At 37.8% G+C, this 21131-nt stretch overlaps 1 protein-coding gene across 4 annotated transcripts in view; it reads right to left on the bottom strand.

Annotated features, from left to right (window-relative positions):
- KCNT2 (potassium sodium-activated channel subfamily T member 2) overlaps window positions 1-21131 on the bottom strand; it is a 115337-nt gene that overhangs the window by 53276 nt on the left and 40930 nt on the right. For all 4 annotated transcript variants that reach the window (XM_033067737.1, XM_033067738.1, XM_033067740.1 and 1 more), the window contains exons 7-9: window positions 20808-20882; window positions 20227-20310; window positions 19557-19651 (exon numbers count right to left, since the gene is read on the bottom strand). In XM_033067737.1, coding sequence (XP_032923628.1) covers window positions 19557-19651; window positions 20227-20310; window positions 20808-20882 — 254 coding nt within the window. The remainder of the gene's footprint in view (window positions 1-19556; window positions 19652-20226; window positions 20311-20807; window positions 20883-21131) is intronic.

Here is a 21131-nt window from a genome sequence, read left to right as displayed (position 1 = left end):
AAATCATATCATATTCCTCAATAATTATTCTAGAACATACTAAATATTATTTCTTCATGTATGGTATCCAGATGGTAAGAGTCTCTCATTAATATCTGCCATGGGAAGACCTCTGCATCACCAGGGAGACCCTGTGTTTATAACAGTGTTAGCAGTTGTTCTTCTGTTCTCTAGTCTGTTCTCCAAATATAATTTAGCTGTGGGCAGTGGCATTTCCAGAACATATGGATCAAATTCCCAGTTTCCTTTTCACAGTTCTAGCATTTGTAGTTTTCACACATCTCAAAATGTTCTAAAAAGGGTGGGGTTTTTTCCCCTGTTGTTTGCCTAAGTATGCTTCAGTCAGAAATGGTATTTATATTCCTATCCAGTTCATCCCACATTTTTCACTGGCGTTGTAATTCAGATCTTCCATTTCACTATGTTCACAGTTTCACTGTTTTTTTTCCTTTTTTTTTTTTTTTTTTTTTTGTGAAAGGATAATTCTATTTTTGTCGCTGAAAATACTAACAGAAGGACTGTAAGTAATTATGCTAATGAAGTTTTCTTTTGGTCTCAGACAAGGAAGTTTCTCAGCTAAAGCCTTTTCTAGTCTTAATATGAAATAATGAAGAATATTGTAAAGGCACTGAAGCATGGAAAAAGAAGTTCTTTTAATATCAATATTCACATGAGTTACATGTCGTTTTAAAAGCAGAATGGGGATGGATTTTCAATTCTTTATTTTATTATTCTCAATCACCTATGTGCATTTTCTTCTCTCTAGTTGCCTTTTGTGGATATATCCCAAAAACACATAACCTTGACTTCAGGAATTAAGCTCATAAGGGCCAGGAAAACAACAGTTACACTGAGCCAGGGATATGGGTCCCCTGTAACAGGACTATTATTTCACTGCCCTCAGCAGATTACATATCTGCAGATGAGGTTGTATTGAACGATAATGCATGAGCCTATCATTGGTAGAAATGTATTTTTTCTGGTGCTCATGCCTGTGAAATTGCTTGGTGTTTGTAAATGCAAAAGGATCAGTTTTACTCCTTGTATCTGACGGGATGGATTAAAATATAAAAATGTGGTACCCTCAGGCTAGGTTTTTCTAATTTTCAAGAAATTGGAGTTGTTTATTTCTTGCTCTTTTTGCAAAACCTTGACATTTTTTAATAGCTTGATGATAGGAAAACTCAGGTCTTGAACTATTACTATTGTTGTTGTTGTTGTTGTTGTTGAGATTTCCACAGCCAGCCTACCCAATCATACTTTAGCTGAATTGAATAATTGAATAAGGTAATATACCATGAACCATTTCAACCTTTTCTAAGTGAACAGCAGGGTTCCCATTGAATTCAGTGAGATCAAGATTTCATTTTATCTTACAGTTCTATGTATTCCTATTCCTGGAAGCCATCAAACTAATGTGCCTGATCCAAAATGTGGATTAGAGATGTTTCTCATTGAACTTAGTGGGCATGAGCCCACTTCCCACATTTAGTTAACAGTATTAAAGTCAGTGAGATAAAGGAGCTGCTTCTTTGCTGAAGAAGAAATTCAGCTCTTTTAACAACCTGTTGATCAAATTCATATCTTTCCTCAAAATTATTTGCACCTCATTTGCAGTTGTACCAAGCTGTACCTGAAGCCCTCACCCTGCATACAAGGGAATGATAAATCCAAAATCACGTTACCAAGTCTGGGTGCTCTGCTGTTTGTCTTTACTTGAGCCAGAGAGCACCAAACTGCAGAAAAAACTGATTTTCAAGGGACTGCTTTATGGGAGTCTAATTAAAAATTAAAATATTACCTCTGTGACTACTCCCCCAAGAATATTACACTTTCAGCTCCCCAACAATGCCTTTAGAGAAATATTACTCAGCATTGACAGCACATTCCCATCTGTCTGGGAATTACCTGTTTGCACTGCAGAGAGAGTACAGAGGAACATCAGTGGATGCCCAAGAAGCCAAGTCTCCAGGGATTAGTTATTCCATTACCCACAGCTCATTGACATCTTTTAATTCATCCCAATTCCTTAGATGAAAAAGTATCAGCTTTTTTTCCCCAGAAACGAAGTGTTAATCGTTATATGCATAAATTCTGCATGTAAAAATACACATGTTCTTGTTTGCTTTCTTGTTTCCTGACATAATGAAATGTGCAGCAATTCAGGCTTCATATTTTGCCTGTTTTGATATTTTTGGTGATATTTTTATCTCCTTGTTTGCTTCCTCTTCCTCTTTCATCTCCTGAAGATAAGGAATTTATTTAGTCAACCTTGGATAAACAAAATTACAGTAATTTCACGAATACAAGCCGCACCAATTTGACCAAAATTTTGGTGGAAACCCGGAAGTGCGGCCAATATTCTGGGGCGGCTAATACATTAACAAAATTCTAAAAGCTGCCAACACGGAAGTGAGACCCCGCGGCAGCCCCAAGCCAAGCTGGAGCCCGGCCGGCCCCGGCAGAGGTGGGAAAGCCTGGCAGAGGCGGGGCCAGCAGTGTGGGGGGCGGGCGGCAGAGCCTGAGCCAGCAGGGCGGGGCAGGGGGGCGGCAGAGCCCGGGCCAGCAGGGCGGGGGAGCCCGGGAGAACTGGGGCTAGCAGTGCAGGGGAGCATGGCAGAAGCAGGAAGGCCGGCGGGTGGGGCTGCCTGGCAGCGGGGGAAGCCCAGCAGAATCGGGGCCAGCAGCGTGGGGGAGCCCGGCGGTGCGGGGGCCTGCAGTGCCGGCCAGGGCGAGGAAACGCGGCGGCGGTGCAGACGGGAGGGGGCGGCCGGCGAGCCTGGCAGTGGCGGCAGTGCCTGGCCCGCCGGCAGGGCGACTACGTAAACAACGCAGCGGCGACGCGGCCGGCATGCCTGCCAGCGGCGGCAGTGCCTGGCCCGCCAGCAGGGCGAGTACGTAAACGCAGCGGCGGGGCGGTGCTGACGGGAGAGGGGGCCAGTGAGCCCGGCGGCGGCTGCAGCACCACCCGGCCGGCCCCGTCGGCAACCATGAGCGGGCCGAGCCTGCCTGGCCCCGCCCTGAGCCAGTAAAGCCCGCTATGCCGCGATCCTGTTACTAATTGGCCAGTTTGTGAAAGCTGCGCACGGATTCTCGTGACGAACGAAAGTGCGGCTAATATTCGGGGTGCGGCTTATCTATTGACAAAGACAGCAACACTGTCGAGGCACCGGGGGTGCGGCTTATAATCCGTGCGGCTTGTATTCGTGAAACTACTGTATTTCAAGCAAGAAAGGAATGTAAAGGCAATGCTAACACCTAAATTTTTGTGGAGAAAATAAACCACTGTAATAATCAGTACACAGAGAGTCCCTAGTTAAACATAAGGCCAATTCAGCACTTTCTATGCCAATTTTAGGACTCCTGTGAATTCAGGAAGGCTGTCTTTTCACAGTGGATCCAAGGGAGGCACTTACAGCAAAATAAAATTTCCTCAGTGCAGAAGAGATTTAGTATTTATAAAAACCCCCCAGAAAGCCAAACTAAGTATCTGCTGAATCAAAAGTAGTATCAGAACATATATTACAAACATCCAGAGGACAGAAGTATGATTCCAAATACTCTGCTACCACTGCACTTGAAAAACAAAAAGTAAAGAGAATAACATGTAATCTCTGAAGATTGGTAATGTTTAGTTTGGGTATTATTTGAACTCTTGAGAGTTCAGTCTCTGTTTTACTGGAAGCTTTCTTTCTAGTTCCAGGAATCTTTGTTTGCTTGAGTATCTTATGTGCCAAAACTAACTCCTGTTTGTAAATAAGCTGTCTCTACATACACTACAGAAATAAGTACTGCAGAGTAAAATAATCCCTGAGACTGCCAGGTTTTTTTATATACTGCAGAAGCATGTCACAGAAATGGATGTAACAAGAACCATTTGGATGGTATTTTGCAGGTACTGTACATTAAATATCCTTATTTATTAACCATTTGTTTAGAGTCTATTTGATATTGATTTATATTTTCATTTGTCAGCATTGACAAATTAATCTGATTTCGACATTTTCACTTCTAGAGAAAAATACTGTTTACACTAACAAGCTCCTGAGATCCAAAATAATGCACCAGAGGCTGAGCCAAAAGTCAGAGCTGCTCCTGTGTGCTGAGGATTAGGCAGCAGTTACCAGCACTGTTTTCTTTGGACCTGTAACTTTGAGCTCCACCATGTAATTGCATTGCCATGTTTACAGCAGCTGGCTGAAGGGTCTAGCAAATGAATGTATTTAAACCAACATGAATTCATTCTACCAGATTCAGTGTGATTCTGTGGCTCCTGTACTACAGAGTTACACCTGAACTAATTCACAAGCATAGAAATCTTGCTTAAGCAAATGTCCTCAGTAGTTTCTTACATCTAAAACTCTTTACAAATCCCTCATATCCTACCAGAGAATGGTGATGCTAGAACAAATCAGAAATGAAAATCTCATTATTTTATTGTCTTTGATACTGCCAATTGCTGTTCATGTTATTTTAACAATTTCTGAGCCTAGTATCACAGATTTTTTCTTTTTTCTTTATGAGAAAAATTGGAATGAACTATCAGTCAACAAAATTGTTTCTAGACCACTAACTGCAGCAAATATTCATGGGTAAAGTACAAATATAGTGAAATACTGAAGAAAAGGGCCATGTTGACTTCCCAGGACAGAGATAAGCATTTGAGACATATTTTACCACTATAGTGAGTGTCACTACTTAAGGAAACTTCCTCAATCTCTACACCAAAATAAAATGTACCTATAGAACAGTTCATTCTTCAGTCTCACTCCAGAAGATGTAATACCTCATAAAAGTCTGATAAATGTATAGAGACCTTGCTTAAAATTGGCAAAAGGTGCTCACTACTTGCCAAAGATGTTAATATTAAGCTGGTGCCAGTCTGAAGTCCTTGAAATGAAAGTGGTGTTGGGACTAATGCTGTATTTGGAGAATGCCCTGCTTTTTACAGAGGAAAACAGTTTTTCATATTAGAAATTGTCTCTGTGGGGTGTTCAGTCTTCTCTAGAACATCATGCAGAGCCAGATGCAGGTTTGTCCCATATTTTAAAATTAGATGTTATGGAACAGCAATTCTCAGTGTGGAGAATTAGTATTCATGTAATCATTAGACATGCAATTTTCACAAACTCTGGGCTGAATGCTAATATAACTGGGGTGACATTAAAGTGCATTTGTTTTTCATTCCCTGTATCAGATGCATATGGAAAGATTGTCTGTTGACTTTTAGTGACAATACATGCAGAATGTGAAGGTGTTGGTAATCACCCTACCTGTGACCTAAAAACCTGATGCTTTCTGACAGAAACCCTGACACTTATGTAAATAATAAAGAGATGAATGAAAAGAACAAGGGATGACAGAAACTGCAGCAAGTAAAAGAGTGAAGCAACAATCACAAAATACTCTGACTAATAATAAAATTTTAATCCCCTCCAAAAGCCCTAAAGATGAGGTTTTAACTTGCTAAAAACCAAATGTTCAATTTTTTCCAAGCCTTGTGCTTTTCTCAGGTCTGTTCTAAAATCAATGGGGTTTTGCTAATTTATTTCCTGAAAGCAATTTTCTGTAAACAATATTAAAATAGAAGAAAAGCTCCACTAGTTTAAGTAGATGTACAATTTTCATAAAGTTAATATGACAGAATCTGGTGCAATATATAATGTAAAATATATCAAATTTAAGCATTACAATGAGAAGATGCTATTTTCACCTTTCATTCTACATAAAAGGTTTTAAAGCCGTAGGAATTACTGAATTTCAGGACATAGAAACTTTTAATTGCCTACAAGACAGTGAAAGAAATGAGGGAGAACTGCTGACTGGAATGATGAAGGTTGTCATGCTGCCTTTAAAGTAAATCAGCAGAGAAATACCCTTGCTGTTCTTAGTTGGCAACAACTGGTCTAACAAATGTGTGGATCAGCTGCAAGGTATTCACTGACTGGACAAAACAGATACTGGACATCGTGGTTTCTTAATATTAAAGGACAAAACTTGTAACACTCTCAGAGATTTTTGCAACTCTAAAATTACTTCACCAGAGAGTTCAACATAAATTTATTTTTTCCAAACAGGTTTTTTCAGGAGACCAGCATTCATCTTCATACAACACTTTTTTGTTTGTTTGTTTGTTTGTTTCAGAATCACAATAGGGAAGGGGAAGACTTGGATTAATTCAACAGGCTTTGAATCAAACTTTTCAGTTCAGGGACTTTGAACATAAGTTGAGGTAAGGGTGATGAATTTATTTTCACTACACAACAATGCCACCATATCAGAAATTAATTTGGACTTTCTCTTCAAATGGAATGGTCATTTTTGCTTGTATTCCAATTTTATCTTTATCCCAAACGATGGTGTTTGATGATATGATTGTTACTTACCCATGGTGTCCTTTATAAGCGTTTTCCTTCCCCAAAGATCAGAGCATTATATGCAGCTAATGGTTGCAAAAGCTCAACTTATAAAAATAAACTCTCCTCCTAGGAACTCATGTGACTTCCAGCCACTGCAGAACATCTTGTTAAGCAGAATAAAGTATTATGAAATGACCAAGTGTATATAAATATTTGCTTAATCTGAGTGAGAACCCTTCTACTCCTGCTGCTGCCTTTAGTGGGATAAGAAGTGGAGCTGCAGTTAAAGAGCTCTGGTCATTGAGACCGCACAAGCAGGGTCCCTCTCTGGAAAGCCCTTAGCTCAGTGTGTTCCCACAGGCAGGTCTGACCACACTTCAGCCTCTAAGCCCAAAGGACCACCTGTATTTGTGTGTACGTTCAGTCTGCCCCAGAGCTTTGATGGTAAACAAAGTAAATGCTGGCAGCCCAGCTTTGGTGTGTCAGCACTGTGGCACCCAAGAGCCTGCTGGAGCCTGAGGTTCTGGACTGCTCACACAAGGAGTCAGCAGCTACTCAGGAAACAGAATCACACAGTCACTGCTTAACCACCAGACACTCCTCACCTGCAGAGTGCTACAGAATTAGGTGACATTCTATACCTAACCTTCCTTGGGAAGAATAATTAAGTAATCTATTTATAATATTCAAAAATTACATGTGTTGTGCTGGAAAATTCAAATGCAAACCTCTAATTTAATACACCCGAAATGTTATGCTTTAGAACATCGTGTTTAATGTTTCTTGCAACAGTTTTGAAACACTCTTAGGGTGTAACAGTTGTTATGCAAACCACCCACACTCCCTCAATCAAAGTGAACTAACAATTACAGATTCATTATCTGAATATTTGTTAAATGTGCATAAGAAAAAGATAACCCAGCGTGCAGAATATTCTGTTAACGACTGACAGAAACCTTTTGTTAGTTTTCAACCTAACTCAAGTCATGGCATATTTTAATGACAAATGGATTTAATTTTATTGTTAAGTCAAATTTCTCTCCGTATCAGATTCTGCATTTTCATTTGACTTTTAAGGATATTCATGGATCTTCCCTGAACTCACATCCATTTTTACATCTCCTTGACAGCCTTTCATCTGTCTGCACCTTGAGTGCAACTTCTTTTTGCTGCTCTCATTGCTGCTATTGAAACAGCTGCTTCAGCACAAGCCGAGTTACCTTACTCCAAATGCAACATTTTATGGTTGCTAACACCATAAACAAAAAAGAATTTCTTAGAAAATAACAGATAAGTAATATTAAGGAAGAATGGACTTTCTTGCAGTGCTTATCCTGCTGTGACACTCAGACCAGTAACAAATACAGGCTGGACTGGTCTAAAACCTGCAAGTGACTCAAATCAAATGCCTTGTCTTATCCCCCTTAACCACAGCCATGAGGTGTGCAGCCCTTTGGAAAGCTCACAAGTGATGTTTTCCTTTCCAGCTTAAATTTCCATAGACTTTGGGTAATGGGAAACTTTCTATTGCCCTCCCTTCTGAAAAAATGTAAATATAGAAAGAATGTTTAAGATAAAAGGCTGTAGTCAGATCACATGAGGACAGTGGTGTGGATTTTCTTGCATTTCAAGCTGCCCCGTGTTTTCACTCATCGATGGTCTTTGTTCTCATGGTGAGTGTTTCCCTTCAATATTTTGTCTGTTTTGTGCACAAATTTGGCATGATTTAAGCTTCTTTCAGATGCATAGGTGTTATAAGTGTTGTCAGTGAGGTCACCTGTACAGGAAAGAACAAAGGCCACCAGAGATCTGTGACCTCCCTGTCAACATCAGAAACAGAAAATCTGGCCAATAGCTACAGAGAGGGCTCTGCAGCTTGCCAGCAAGGTTTGGTTGATCTGGCCTAAAAAAGTAAACCCTTTGTATGTGTTTTTAGTTTGTCCTCAATGTAGCTGCTGCATTCCACCACAATCTTAAGGCAAAGAGAGTTCAAACAGGCAGTGAGCTAAATGGAAACATTTGCTGTGCTGCTGCTTTACAAGGGGAAGGTCCACACAGCTGCTTAAAGGGGTGGCTGTATGGGCAGACCCAAGAAAAGTGCACTGATATATCCAATCTGTCTATTTAGAACACTAGATTCATGATGAGCAGAAAGTTCACTGCAGAGTCGAGATACAAAGGGGTGTACGGAAACTGCAATATAACTAAAATATAACCTGAGGTTTTTTGTTAAATACTCATTTGGTATGCTTTGGCTCTTCTATTTCATAACAAATTGTTATTAAAAAAACAAGGGCACACATGAAAATGCATGCCACATAAATAAATTTTCCTTGTTTGTGTTCCTTCTGGAAAGGTATTTTTACTTCAGAGTCACCTCCTTGTTGACCTACAGTCTTAGCTAGAGACAACCTTTTGGACAGTGACCAAGGAAACAACTGGCTTGTGAAAAAGTTATAATTAAGCACCAGACTTAATGCTTAGGTTTGCTAAAACACCAGAAAGCGGGGGGAAGTGTTAAATAGAGGTTGTGTAATGGGGTGAAAATTACAGGAGGTAATCTGTGAGGAGATAAAAGCAATATATTCTATCATGCATTACAGGGTAGACTCCTTTATGGTTTGAGTTCCTGCTTGGAAACCCAGCAATTCTTTTAGCTACGAGCCAGGGGGCTTGGATACTTTGAACTCTTGGTTTGATCAGCAAGCTCTGGGATTTCATGGTCAACATTTTCCTCCTGCTCCTCACTACTGTTAACACTGGTTTCCATTGAAATCTGGTGATTTCAATGAAATGTTTTAGTTGAGGAAAAAACTCTGAACTGATAATACTTGAAGAGTTTTCTGAAAGTCAGAGAAATTTTCTTTGGGAAACCTGTTTTGACAATATGCTTGCTTGAAGAAAACCTTCCCAAGTCTAATAATTTCTTTGGCTGGAATTTAAATGGATCTATACATATTACTCTTTTTAAAAATCATTGAAATCCAAAACCTCACAGGACTCTTGAAATGAGAGGTTTGACTGTTTAACAAACTCAAGCATGTTTAGGGAAAAAAAATAGATTAATACTCATTATCTAAAGCCTGGGCACAGGTGGTGTCATAATGACCAAAAAACAAGATACACCTGAGTACAAAGGGAACTTCCTCAAGCAGCCAGGAAAATGGGATTAATGATCACAACACTAGAGAGATGAGGACAGGGAGGAGGAAGAAGAAGGAAGACCACTGTGCTTACTAGGACTGCCAGCATATTCTATAATTTCTGCTGTGTTTTGTCTGGCATGTTTTCCCCTAGATTGCTTAGCCCATGGTGAATATTCAGTAAGATTTTATTCGTACTACACACATACTGCAACTCATAAAATTAGACTTTCGCTCTGAATATTCAGCAGGAAGCATTTCATATTTGCCTTAAAGTTGGCTGAATATTTTGTGCATTTGTTTTCTTCTATAGTTTTCAAATATTACTGAAGTGAACAAAAAGAGACCAAGTGAAGGAGTACAGTTAAAACTTGATGCACAGTGTTTCTTTCTGCCACAGGGACAGTTAAAACAGAAGTACATTTCTTTACTGAGAGGGTGTTTGGGCAGTGCAACAGGCTCCCCTAGGAAGTGGTCCTGGCACCAAGCCTGTCAGAGTTCAAGAACCATCTGGACAAAGCTTTTAGTCATATGATTTAGTTTTAGGTAAAACTGTTAGGAGTAGGGATTTAGACTTGATGATGGGTTACTTCCAACTTGAAATATTCAGTGATTTATCCAATTTTAGTAAATGCAAGTACAAGCCCATATGTAGCTGTGCCCTCTCATCAGTAACTTTATTTTTAACTTCTTTGCATAAGATATTTGCATTTACTTGTTTTTCCTCTGCTCATCTCTAATGAAAAAAAACTTGCAAAATGTAGGACTGTATTTAAACCAAAAATTAGATTAAGTGCTCATTCTCAGCAGCTGACTAAGGCTTGTCATGTACAAAAGCCAATGGTAATAATGACCCAAAATATAAAATAGAAAGTAAGGGAAATGGAATGCCACAAAGAGTTTTGTTCTGAGCAATACATACAGTTACAGCAGACCTCTGAACAGCCTTGTCTCTTGTATGATCTCCTACTCCTTCAGCAGGGAGAGAACACACTGGCTGTTCTGTGCCCAAAGGAACTGACCATTGCATTTCATGCCTGATAATGTTTGCAGTCCACAAAGTCAACCCATGGCTTGTTCTTCAGTTTTTACTAATGAACACTGATTATTTTTAGTTCCTTATCACTGTGACTCAGGCATTTCCACTCTAATATACACTTATATGTGGCAGAAATGCAAAACTTCCAGCAATGTGAAAAAATACACCTGTGTTTGTGCAAAGAATGGGAGCATATGTTCAGCTTCAGGCATATATTTGAGTTCCTCTGTAAGTACACAGTTAGCTATTTTGCTGATATAACACAACTCAACTAATTTACTTCCTTTAACTTTTTTAGGAGATTTTAATTGCCAGTGGAAGTACAGAACTCACTAATCAGAGTGCTTTTTATTTGGATTATACCCTAAAGGGTCTGTATCTACAAACTTCTGTTTTATGTGTATTTCTCACCCAAGTGTGACACTGTATGGCTGACTGTGCCTCTACTCTTCACTTCTTTGAGAAACATCTGTCTAAATATTATGGTGATTTCTAATTGATTATCAACTATACAGAATAGATTTTTTTTAATGCACTTTAGATGTGATTTTTTTTTTTCTTTTAAAACCATTGTAAGTGCATTAAAATCCTTCTTTTTAGATGAGCTGATATCACAATCTGATTTCTGCCAAAGCCTCTGAGAAGTGCTTTCAACATGCCAAAAAGCATCAACAGACACAGAGTGAGTGAATGGTTCCTGGAGTCTGGTGTCAACTTCTGTTTGTATGGCCAAAGTTATATCAAACAACTTTTTTAACTCTTCACTTTCTGATTTGATAAATATGAACTTTGCTAAACTTCATACCCTTAAGATATAGTTAGAATATGAAACACAACATAAGTGAACAAAGCACTGAAGAGTTCTGCTGATCCCAAATCACCATAATGAGTTACTGGAGAACAAGAATAACTGATGACATCTGATAATTCAGTTAAATGTGTTAGCATAAACCACCAGAAACACCAAATCTCTGTAAAGTAAAATAAATGGATTGTCAGCCTAATAAATCAGTCAATGAAAGATATATTTATTTTTTTAAGTCTGTATGCTAATGACTTCATTTTTGAGCCAGGAATTGTGAGTGATGATGGTTTGATGCCAGCTACTGAATGGTGAAGTAACATTCTCAACAGTTACTCACTATTGTTACACTTGGCATTCTATTTGCACTGTCTAAAATGATAGAGTATTTTCAAAGACAGCATGTGAGTATCAGGTTTTTCTTTTTACTGCAAAGACAAAATGAAGCTTGTGAAATGTAATGCCTTCCGGTAAGGAAAGAGATGGAAGACTGAGGGTTCTAACACTTATTTTGTAGATCAAATTAACCCTTTAAGGGGAACTATACTTCTTATTTCAGTCTTCACAAAACTAAACCAAAACCTAAGATTTATTTTGCCAGTATGATCATACAGTATTTCACATCCTGCAGACTCTGGCTACATTCCAGATCAACTTTTATTCCAGCATTTTATTTTCCTGAAGTTATTCTTGTCACCCTTGTTCTGAAGGTAACAAACATCTTTTGCATGTATAAAATTTATATTTTCACACAAAGGATCTACTTACAGCTTGTGTGTTTATAAACCAATGGAAAGCTTACTAGAAAACCTCCATCCTAATAATCTGCATGCCTGCCCAGTTCACCTCCCTAGCTCCCTATGTCAAATCCTTTTATCTCACTGCATTTTTCCTGTGCATCTTTGTCAAGTGTTGATAATTTTCAAGACATGCACATCTCAAATGCATATTGCACATATTAAAATACGGTTATTGTTTGCGATTTTTTATGGAATATGGAATTCTGTTTTTCTTTGTTATTCCTTATTTATCCTAGCTCTTTGGACAGTCACTTGTACATTTTCTCCAAACCTCATTTTATGACACAGAAAGCACATTTTGCTAATTTAATTTTTTAATTTTACTGAGACATTACACATTCCTCACAGCCACTCTATTCTGTGCTTTGTGCCTGCAAAGGAATAAAGACAGGAATACATTTACACTAACTTTGAGGAATTTTACGTGTTGCTTTACATGTGTTGGCAAGCCCTAATTAGTTAATATTAGCAATAAGCTTGATTTTATTATCTCTCACAAAATTCAAAATACATTGCTGGAGAAAGGACACCATGGGGATGCAGTCTTAGAATTGTATTTCTAACAGTCCAAATGTTATATGACTCAAAATAATTTCGTGGTTTTTTTCCTCCATTTGTAATTGTAATTGGTCTCTGCTGCCAGAACAAGCTCTGCTTGTCATGCTATCTGCTAATATTATTACTCTATTGCAAGATGTCATGATAATAAAAGCTGAAATTCTCCCAATGGCATATTCAGAATGCATTATGTTTTCCAAAATATTGTGACTCCCTAATATTCTCAATGCATCTTTAATGAAAAGTTGTCAAGATTATTGATGTAAATATTATCAGCACTTGGTATTTGAGACAGATTTTTAAATCCCATGGAAGTTATTGGGGAAAATTTTGGGAAAGAATCTGAGTGACATTTTATCTCCTTCTTGGGCAGGGGTTTGGTTTTGAATATATTATTTGCACTCTCCTTAAATATGCATATTCTGATTACTGAAGTTTCAATACCTTCACATGGCATTAAAAAATTATTAGAAGAGAAAGATAAAAACACTTCAGAGGATAGAGGCTGGAACTTTCAGAATGCTTAGTACTTTGATGTGTACCTCCTATCAAGAGTAAAGGCCCTGCAAGACAGGCTGAAAATTCTTCCCAGTGTCAATTTAAAGTATTGATTTATAGAATATATTACTAGACTGTGAAATTGTAATTACATTAATTGTCAAAGGATTATTTACTTGACCTATAATGTAGACATAGACACCGTATTGTACTGAAATATTGAGATATTGTGTGCTACAACAGAGAACAAAAAATGTGGATAAGTTAATTTTGCCTGTCAAATTTATACAAATGTAACTTTGCCCACCTATATCTACATTCAGTTTGGAACTACTGATTTTCAGATTAATAAATTACCTAACTAAAAAAGTTAGCAAAATAACTTGAAAAGTTCATAAGTACATGAAGCTGTCTCATTTTCCATGGTGAAATAAAAGAAGTCTCTCAATCACACTATTTAATTGCTTAATTTAATATTTATATGTATATTCCAAATAGGAGAATTTGCTCATAAATAATGTTGTTGATACCCCATTTTAGAGAGGCTTTGTGAAGGCAGCTTTCTGAGCAATCATTTAGGCTGATTATTTTTTATTTTAAGCAAACAAGATGACTACAAATGTATCTCTCACACTAAGAAGTTAATTGAGATTGAACCTTCTGACCTTCATGACTTTCTTCCCCAGACCATAGTAAATAGACTATTCAAATTGTTATTAATTTCACTGGTGTCTCTGTCTAGTTTTAAATATTCCATTACATCAGTGGCACAGAGAATTCCCTGCATGAGCCATGGGAAAGATGCTGACCTAATTATTTTAGAAATAACTATGTAGAAGCATCTAAAAAGATTAACAAAGGAAATATTATGTCACTACCAAATTAATAACTAAAATAGCATGAAAATCACTGTATAATTATCTAGGTTTCCATAGAAACTGTCTTTGATGGGTAGCCAAAAAGACTTCTGATTGAGCTTCAATACTTCTGCTCTCCCTGTAACACATGATTTCTGATCTGCCTCTCACAAACAACCAACCAGCATGCAGCCTTATCCTACACTCTTCAAGCAACACTCCTCAACAGCACTAATAAATCACATGCTTTTTTCAGATCTGAACCCTTGAACTTAAATATGAAAAAATATTTTTGAAATGTATTATTACAAATAGAGACATCAACCAAAAATTGCATACGGTAACATTTCTGTGTTTTCACAATAAAATAGTTGCATAAAAATATGAAAAGGCATTAATAAAAGAAAGAATTGTGGGTTTTATTTCATTTTTTCATGGTAATTTTCCATTACATTTGCTAACCTTTTGAAAAACCTTGGCCATTTTAGTACTAATCATAGGTATGTAAGCAAATGCATCCCAGTGCTAGCAAAGATGAAAGAGTGTGGCTATCCCATATATTTGTGTTCCAAAAGAAGGTCTAGGACTTTTATCAGAATTAGTTTCATTTAAATAATCTAAATTGGTAAACTAAATCGAAACTATTTTTGGCAACACTGTTTTCCCATGTGTCTTATACAGCAGATTTTAGCAAAGCCACCTTAGAAATTTCTGTACCTAAAGAAGATAAATTCTGTATTCAATATGTGTTTCTTCTACCAAAGCTCACGAGAATGCTGCCCTTGAGTTCATGCAGTTTTTTCATGGAAGGAGTATTTCACATGAACTCTAGTTGAATTTATAGATCATTTGCTCACTGATAGTAAGTGGATATTTTAGGAAATGTTCTGTTGTTGACCTCCCAGGAGCTGCACAACTTTTTCATTGTCCCCTCACTTAAGGAAGTGCAAAAGCAGTGTTTGAATTCAACTTCAATTTTTATAGCACACATGCAGAAAGAAAGCACCCATCCACACTGCCCTGGTTCCAGAAATTGAGGAGCAGGACAAGGGGAGGGTGGGAGTTGGTACAAAGGATGTGGAAGGTACTGCTTGTGCTACTGGCCTACTTCTAGATCTTGCAGATGTTTGGAGAGTGCTGCACAGGAATACTTCAAAGCAAAAAACAGAGATCCCATGTTTGAAAAAAGCGGGTTCCTGACAGATCTGCTTTGTTTCAGAGAAAGCAAAATACCACTGCTATTACTTCAGTGCTTTGTGGGATTCTTGTAATAGCTGAATAATTTATTTTGTATTATTTACAGTTACTTAGAACTTTCAATTAATTTGTATAATATTCTGGGATTTATTCTGCAACTCTTGTTTATTCTGTTAGCTCCTGAAACTTCACTTTACTACTTTAGAATAATTGGATTCTAAAAGACAGAAGCACAGGCTTATCTTGTGCTGTCCTGGTATGCAGAAAATCTCTCTAAATCAAACTGAGACTGGTCCTGGACACTGACACTGCTGTACAACAGAATGTAACATCACAGAAAGAACTGCAGACCCAAAAATCCACATTTTATTTTATGTTACATAATCCACCAACACTTTTCATCCTACTTAAAGCTAGGCATCTTTCTTGGATAACTGCTATTATAGGTTCCTGTCAAAATCAACACAGGAAGGTAAAGTTGAGACTTCCATGGGGTGATTTAGTTCCCTTCAGATCATCTTCTGAGGTGTTTCTATCTGCTTATTGATAATAGAGAACTTTTGCTCTCTAAAATCTTCTGTGATTAATCCTTTCTTGGTTGGGTGGTTTTTTCGGTTTTTTTCTCTGACACATTGTTCCAAATCATAAGGTTTGGACTTGTCTTGTTTGGACTAGATCATTGTTGGGATTTGTCTTCATCTTTTCAAGCAACTTACTCCTACTGCTTCCTCCTGATGAGAACTGTGAGAGGGTAATTGTCATTGAGGCTGCAGTACTGGCATTCTATATTCTTATTCTGTAAGTTACTGTGTGGAAACATCCTTATTTTCTGATGCTTAAAGCACTGAAGTGTAAAAAATGTTAAGATTGACCCCAGTGAGCTTTCCATGAAAGCAAAGTTTGTGCAGGTTTGACTATGAAAAAAATATCTGTCCATCTCAAAGAATTTGTAGCCACCTCCTTCACAAGCTAATCACTCTACACTGGTGATATATGACTAACACTGCTTTGAGAATTCAAAATAACTTCTAATAGATGATTCACTGTGTCACAGAAAGATGCCTGAAATACTCATTCACTGTTATTTGTCTTCTTGTAGAGTTTACAGAAATAATTAGTATTCCATTTGACAAACAAGTGCAAACATCCATTAGCTTAATGACACAACACATATTATGACTAGGTCTGTAATTCTCGCTAGAACTCTCTCAATAGTAACTGCTGAACAGTCTGTCATATTGGAGCACACATGTTTTAGTAGATGTAAAATTGCTCTGGTTACAAGGCCACTGAGATGCTTAAAGAAAGAAAAATCGTTGGACAGCCTAATATGCCTTTCATGTCAGAAAAAGAGGGGGAAAAAAAATCCTTGTATATAATCTATAAATTACAGATACATGAAAATGGTCTTATAGATTTACTGATCGGCAAATGAGTTCCACCCCCAGATCTATAAACAATTATCACCAAAGATCAAAGAGTGGAGTAGAGCATTAATTTTGTTGTGATTACTGTTTGCTCTGTAATAACATTGAAAATTGTCAGCTGTATACAAAAACAAAAAAGGAGCCTTTCTCTACTATATTCTGAGGGCAGAGGACAGCCTGAATAATGGTATCTAAAGACTGTGAGATTAGCCAATGAGTTGTAACCTCAGATAACTTATTTTTTTTACTTTTCATTGGAAAGCTTCCATCTGAGTTGTAAGACACAAGCTGGCATGTGCCCATCTGTACAACCACCACTTACAAGATTCTGATGTGGAGATGTAAATGATGGCTTTACAGATGATGCACGAGGTGAAATTAATTTTCTGTGGGTTTCCTACTAGTTATGGTAAAGTTATTTTGAAAATACTTATTATATGCAGACAGGAACAAAGCCAATGAGGAATCTTTCTGGGCGTCCTACCATCTTGGACTTCTTATAAAATCGTGTCATTCCCATAAAAAGCTCCATTCCATCTCTGTCTATGTGTCTGCCAAAAAAAAGGCAGCTTTGAACAGAAAACACTGTGTTTTAAAGCTATACTGGCTTCACAAGTGCTGATGTTCTCTTGCAGCAGATGGCACAAGCCTGGCAACCAGGAGCTAAGGGGGCTGTGGGGTTTTAATTGAATCCAGGGCCTGAGTGTCAGCAGGGAGGCTCGATGAGGGCAGGCACACCATGAGCATGTTCCCCATTTTCTAAGGGGAAAGTGCTCTCCAACTGAAGGCACTGTACTCAAGCTACTTAGCCCAGCCTTAGTAATTTTGTTTTACTGAAGCCATGGTACTAGATGGAGCTGGGCAGTGTTTCTAAATGGAACCAAAATATGCTTATGAAAACAGACTGGTGAATACTGAAAAGTTTTGTGTGTTGTGCAAGTGCTGACTCCCAAACGTGTTTGGGGTATTGACCTGGGCACTGCTTGCCTTTGCAGAGAACATGAAAGATCAGTCTGGTGGAAGGCACCCTTAAGTGGACAGATTCCAGAAATGGACTTGGGTCCTCCTTCAGCAGGAAGGAATTCATATAAGCTCTAAATGATGTCTATAAAATTAAACACTCTCTCGAATTTGCCATGGATGTAACATAACCAAAAACACTAATTTAATTGATTTGGATTGTTCATAGAGGTTTTTTGGGTATTTTAAAGATGTAATCAGTAGTATAAAGAAAGAATGAGTAAAAATGCCATTATGTGTGCTCACATACACAAGAGTAATAATCACTTGAACGTAACTCCAGTCTTAGAGAAGCTGCAGATGTTTGAACTACTATTCTCAATTGAAAAGTGTTTGTTTCCTTGTTACTGCATTGCTGGGTATCTTCAACTTATTTAGCTTATTTTCAAGTCTGGAAGGGTCAGTCCTAGGTCAGTAAATAATAAACTATAATGTAGTATCTGCAGCTGTTGAGCCCAGCCATTATTACAGGTGAACTTGCCACTTCCTGCATGTTTTACTCTCAGTTATCACAATGCCTCCTAGTGAGCAAGATACCTAGTTTGTGCAGCATTTCAGTAAAATATTGAAGTAGGTAGATAATAAAAAGATGAAGGATTATTTACTCAATAGCACCTTGTATTGTAAAAAACCAAAAAGCAAAATTAAAAATGTCCAAGTCCTTATGCATATAAAATGACATTATGTTCAGAAGGAGATTAAACCTCACAAAAATTCATTACTGTCTGGAACACGCAGCATTTGTCACTAAGCCCTAAGTGTGTGGCCCTAAGACAAAGGGTAAAATTGGACCATTCATTTAGCCACCAGCTAGAGCAAACTCTTCTAAAAAGCCATGTGCTATGTTATATTTAATACCAAAAGGGTTAGGCAGCACATAACAGTGACTATCAGAAAAGCAAGCTAGAGAAATAAAGTAAGAGAAAAATCTAATTACTGTCTCCAAAATGACACACCAAACTTTATCAATGTGCTGACCTAAAGGCATCTTGTCTGGTAAAACAAATACAGGTGATTTAGCCTTTCCACACAAAACCATCTTCTCTCTTCCCTGCCCTCTTGAACACCAGCTTGTATCACACTGTACACAGTCCAGTATTTCCCCCAAGTATGAGTCTCAATTCTCAGGCACTACTGATGAGAAAATGTTAAGAAACCTACAGAGCTACTGTATAGCCAGACAAATCATATAGTCTTCCCTATCTGCCTCCATCCCTGGCTAACACCATATTGCTCTGGCACAATATAAACATGGGTAAAACGAGTGGTATTTCCTGTGGATGCAAATTTAAGTTTTTCAGGTCTTGCAGCAAAACATTGTTCAGAGTAATACATTTTGGTTATTTGAACCTACCACCCAGTACTGTCACTACTCTAGATTAATACATTCTACACCATTTGTAATCTGGATTATTAACAGCTATGCCCTGTAATCCTTCGGGGAACCTGACTTGGTCAAAGTCTTAAGGCTGAGATACTGCACATTCTTCTCTGTCCCAACAGTCAGAGGAAAGTGATCTTGGTGTGGGTCAATATGCTTCTGCTGGTACTCTTCACATGTGAGTGACTTCTGTGCTGAAGTTGCACTCTTGGTACACTTGTAAAACTGCCCCTTCTTTATCCTGTGCTTTTGCATCATCTCTATTTCCTTCCTTAGTGTGAGAAGGATTCCTTTTCCCATGCATGCACCCTCTGTTTCCAAACCCAGCGCATCCAGACCCCAGTAGTACAGGTGCTAGTTAACATTTCCACTGAAGTGTTTCACCCTTGTTTCCACCAGGCCTGTTTTATCACCATGTAGGAGAGAAAGAAAAGCCAACATGTATAATAAAAACAGAAGGGACTTGGCCACTTACCAAGTGAAGATGAGACATAATAAGGTAGATATTAAAATGAGAACTTGGTTAAACATTGCGGACTGTGTGCGTTGGATGGCTCGGTGAAGATCATTCTGTATTAATGGAAAATAGGTGTTATTTTGGGGTTTGAACCACTAAGTAAAGATCTGATTCTGTAGAGGAATTATGCAGTACCCAGACAGCAATGCAGTCATTCAAATGCACTTAAGAGTTTGCTGATAATATAGAAGGTGCAGAAGCACCAGCTGTGATTCTGTGATTATTTAAGTAGTTCTTTGTTCATCCCAGCACAATTCTGATCCTATTGCAAGCTGCCTTGAGGTCTGCTCATGTCTAGCTTACAAATTACAGGCTGCAAGGCTCAATTATGGCCTAACAGTTGAGTTCCCTGCAATTGTGTCTGAATGGCAGAGTAGCAAAAGAACCATCCGCTGCCATTTCCTTTATTGGCACAGTAACAATTTATACTAATTGAGATTTCATTTCACATCTTACTTTTTTCTAGTTTTCATGCAGAAAGCAGTTTAGTAATGCTTGACCATTTGTATAATCTAAATACAGATCTGGTTAGCTTCCTATTAGGGTTGGACTGTACTGCCAAAATCCCACTAAAGACAATATATTAAAAAACACAACTCTAGAATATTTATTTCCTTTGCATACTTACAATCATATTTTCTAAAGCATGCTTTGCCAGCCAGCAATTTAAAAATACAGGAATAAACAGGTTTCTTAGGACTGGCCAGAAAATCTGAAAGAAAAATTAACAAATTCATTAGAAGCTTTTCTGATGAGGAATAGAGCTTTACTATTCACACAGCAATGAAACACTTGGGAAAAATACTTACTATTTATGTGTTTCTAGTGTGAGATTTGGCTTTAAAGAACATTTTTTGTCTTCTTTTGTGATTAACCACATGCAGGATAATTAGATAAAATAGGAACACAGTCAATTTTCACTGCAGACATGAGTGATTCTTGCATTTCTAAAACCAGATGGTTTATTTTATTGATTGTGCTGTAGTTGGAGTTAAAGGGTTTTGGTTTTGTTTGAGCCCAGGGAAGAGGAAAGTTACCTGCATGACTTCACTTCAGTAGCAAACTATCTTCTTATTGCTGGCAAATTTCTGTTCCCATAGGCACAAACTCATCATTCACATAAGAATAAACTTTACTTTAAAAAAAATAGGAGTATTTGTGTGGCTATAAAAGTGCAATGTGCAAATGTATTAATTCAAATATGTTTACCGTGATGATGAAAGGGACAGCATTAATTATTTCCAGGAGAAAGGGTATTCTCAGAATTTGTTCCCAGATATTTCCCTTTAAAGAAAAGGAAAAAAAGCCACAATGTCACAGTCAGCTTACAAACAGTTCTGATGAGAAATACATGTGATATCCCAATGAAACACAGGGAGTCTCTCCCATACCTGAAATTCAGGAATGTCATTCATCTCAGTGACAAATGTGAATACAGAATATAAATCATTCTATATCCCTTTTCCTACAGTTTATCATAATGTATTTCCCAAGTAAAAGATATATACTTTTAAATCTCCTTCCTTTCATCCT

The sequence above is a fragment of the Catharus ustulatus genome, chromosome 9 (genome assembly GCF_009819885.2).
Source record: "Catharus ustulatus isolate bCatUst1 chromosome 9, bCatUst1.pri.v2, whole genome shotgun sequence".
In the NCBI taxonomy this organism is placed as follows: Eukaryota; Metazoa; Chordata; class Aves; order Passeriformes; family Turdidae; genus Catharus; species Catharus ustulatus.
Note: the sequence above shows the minus strand (reverse complement) of the source record. Positions and strands in the feature narration are given on the sequence as shown.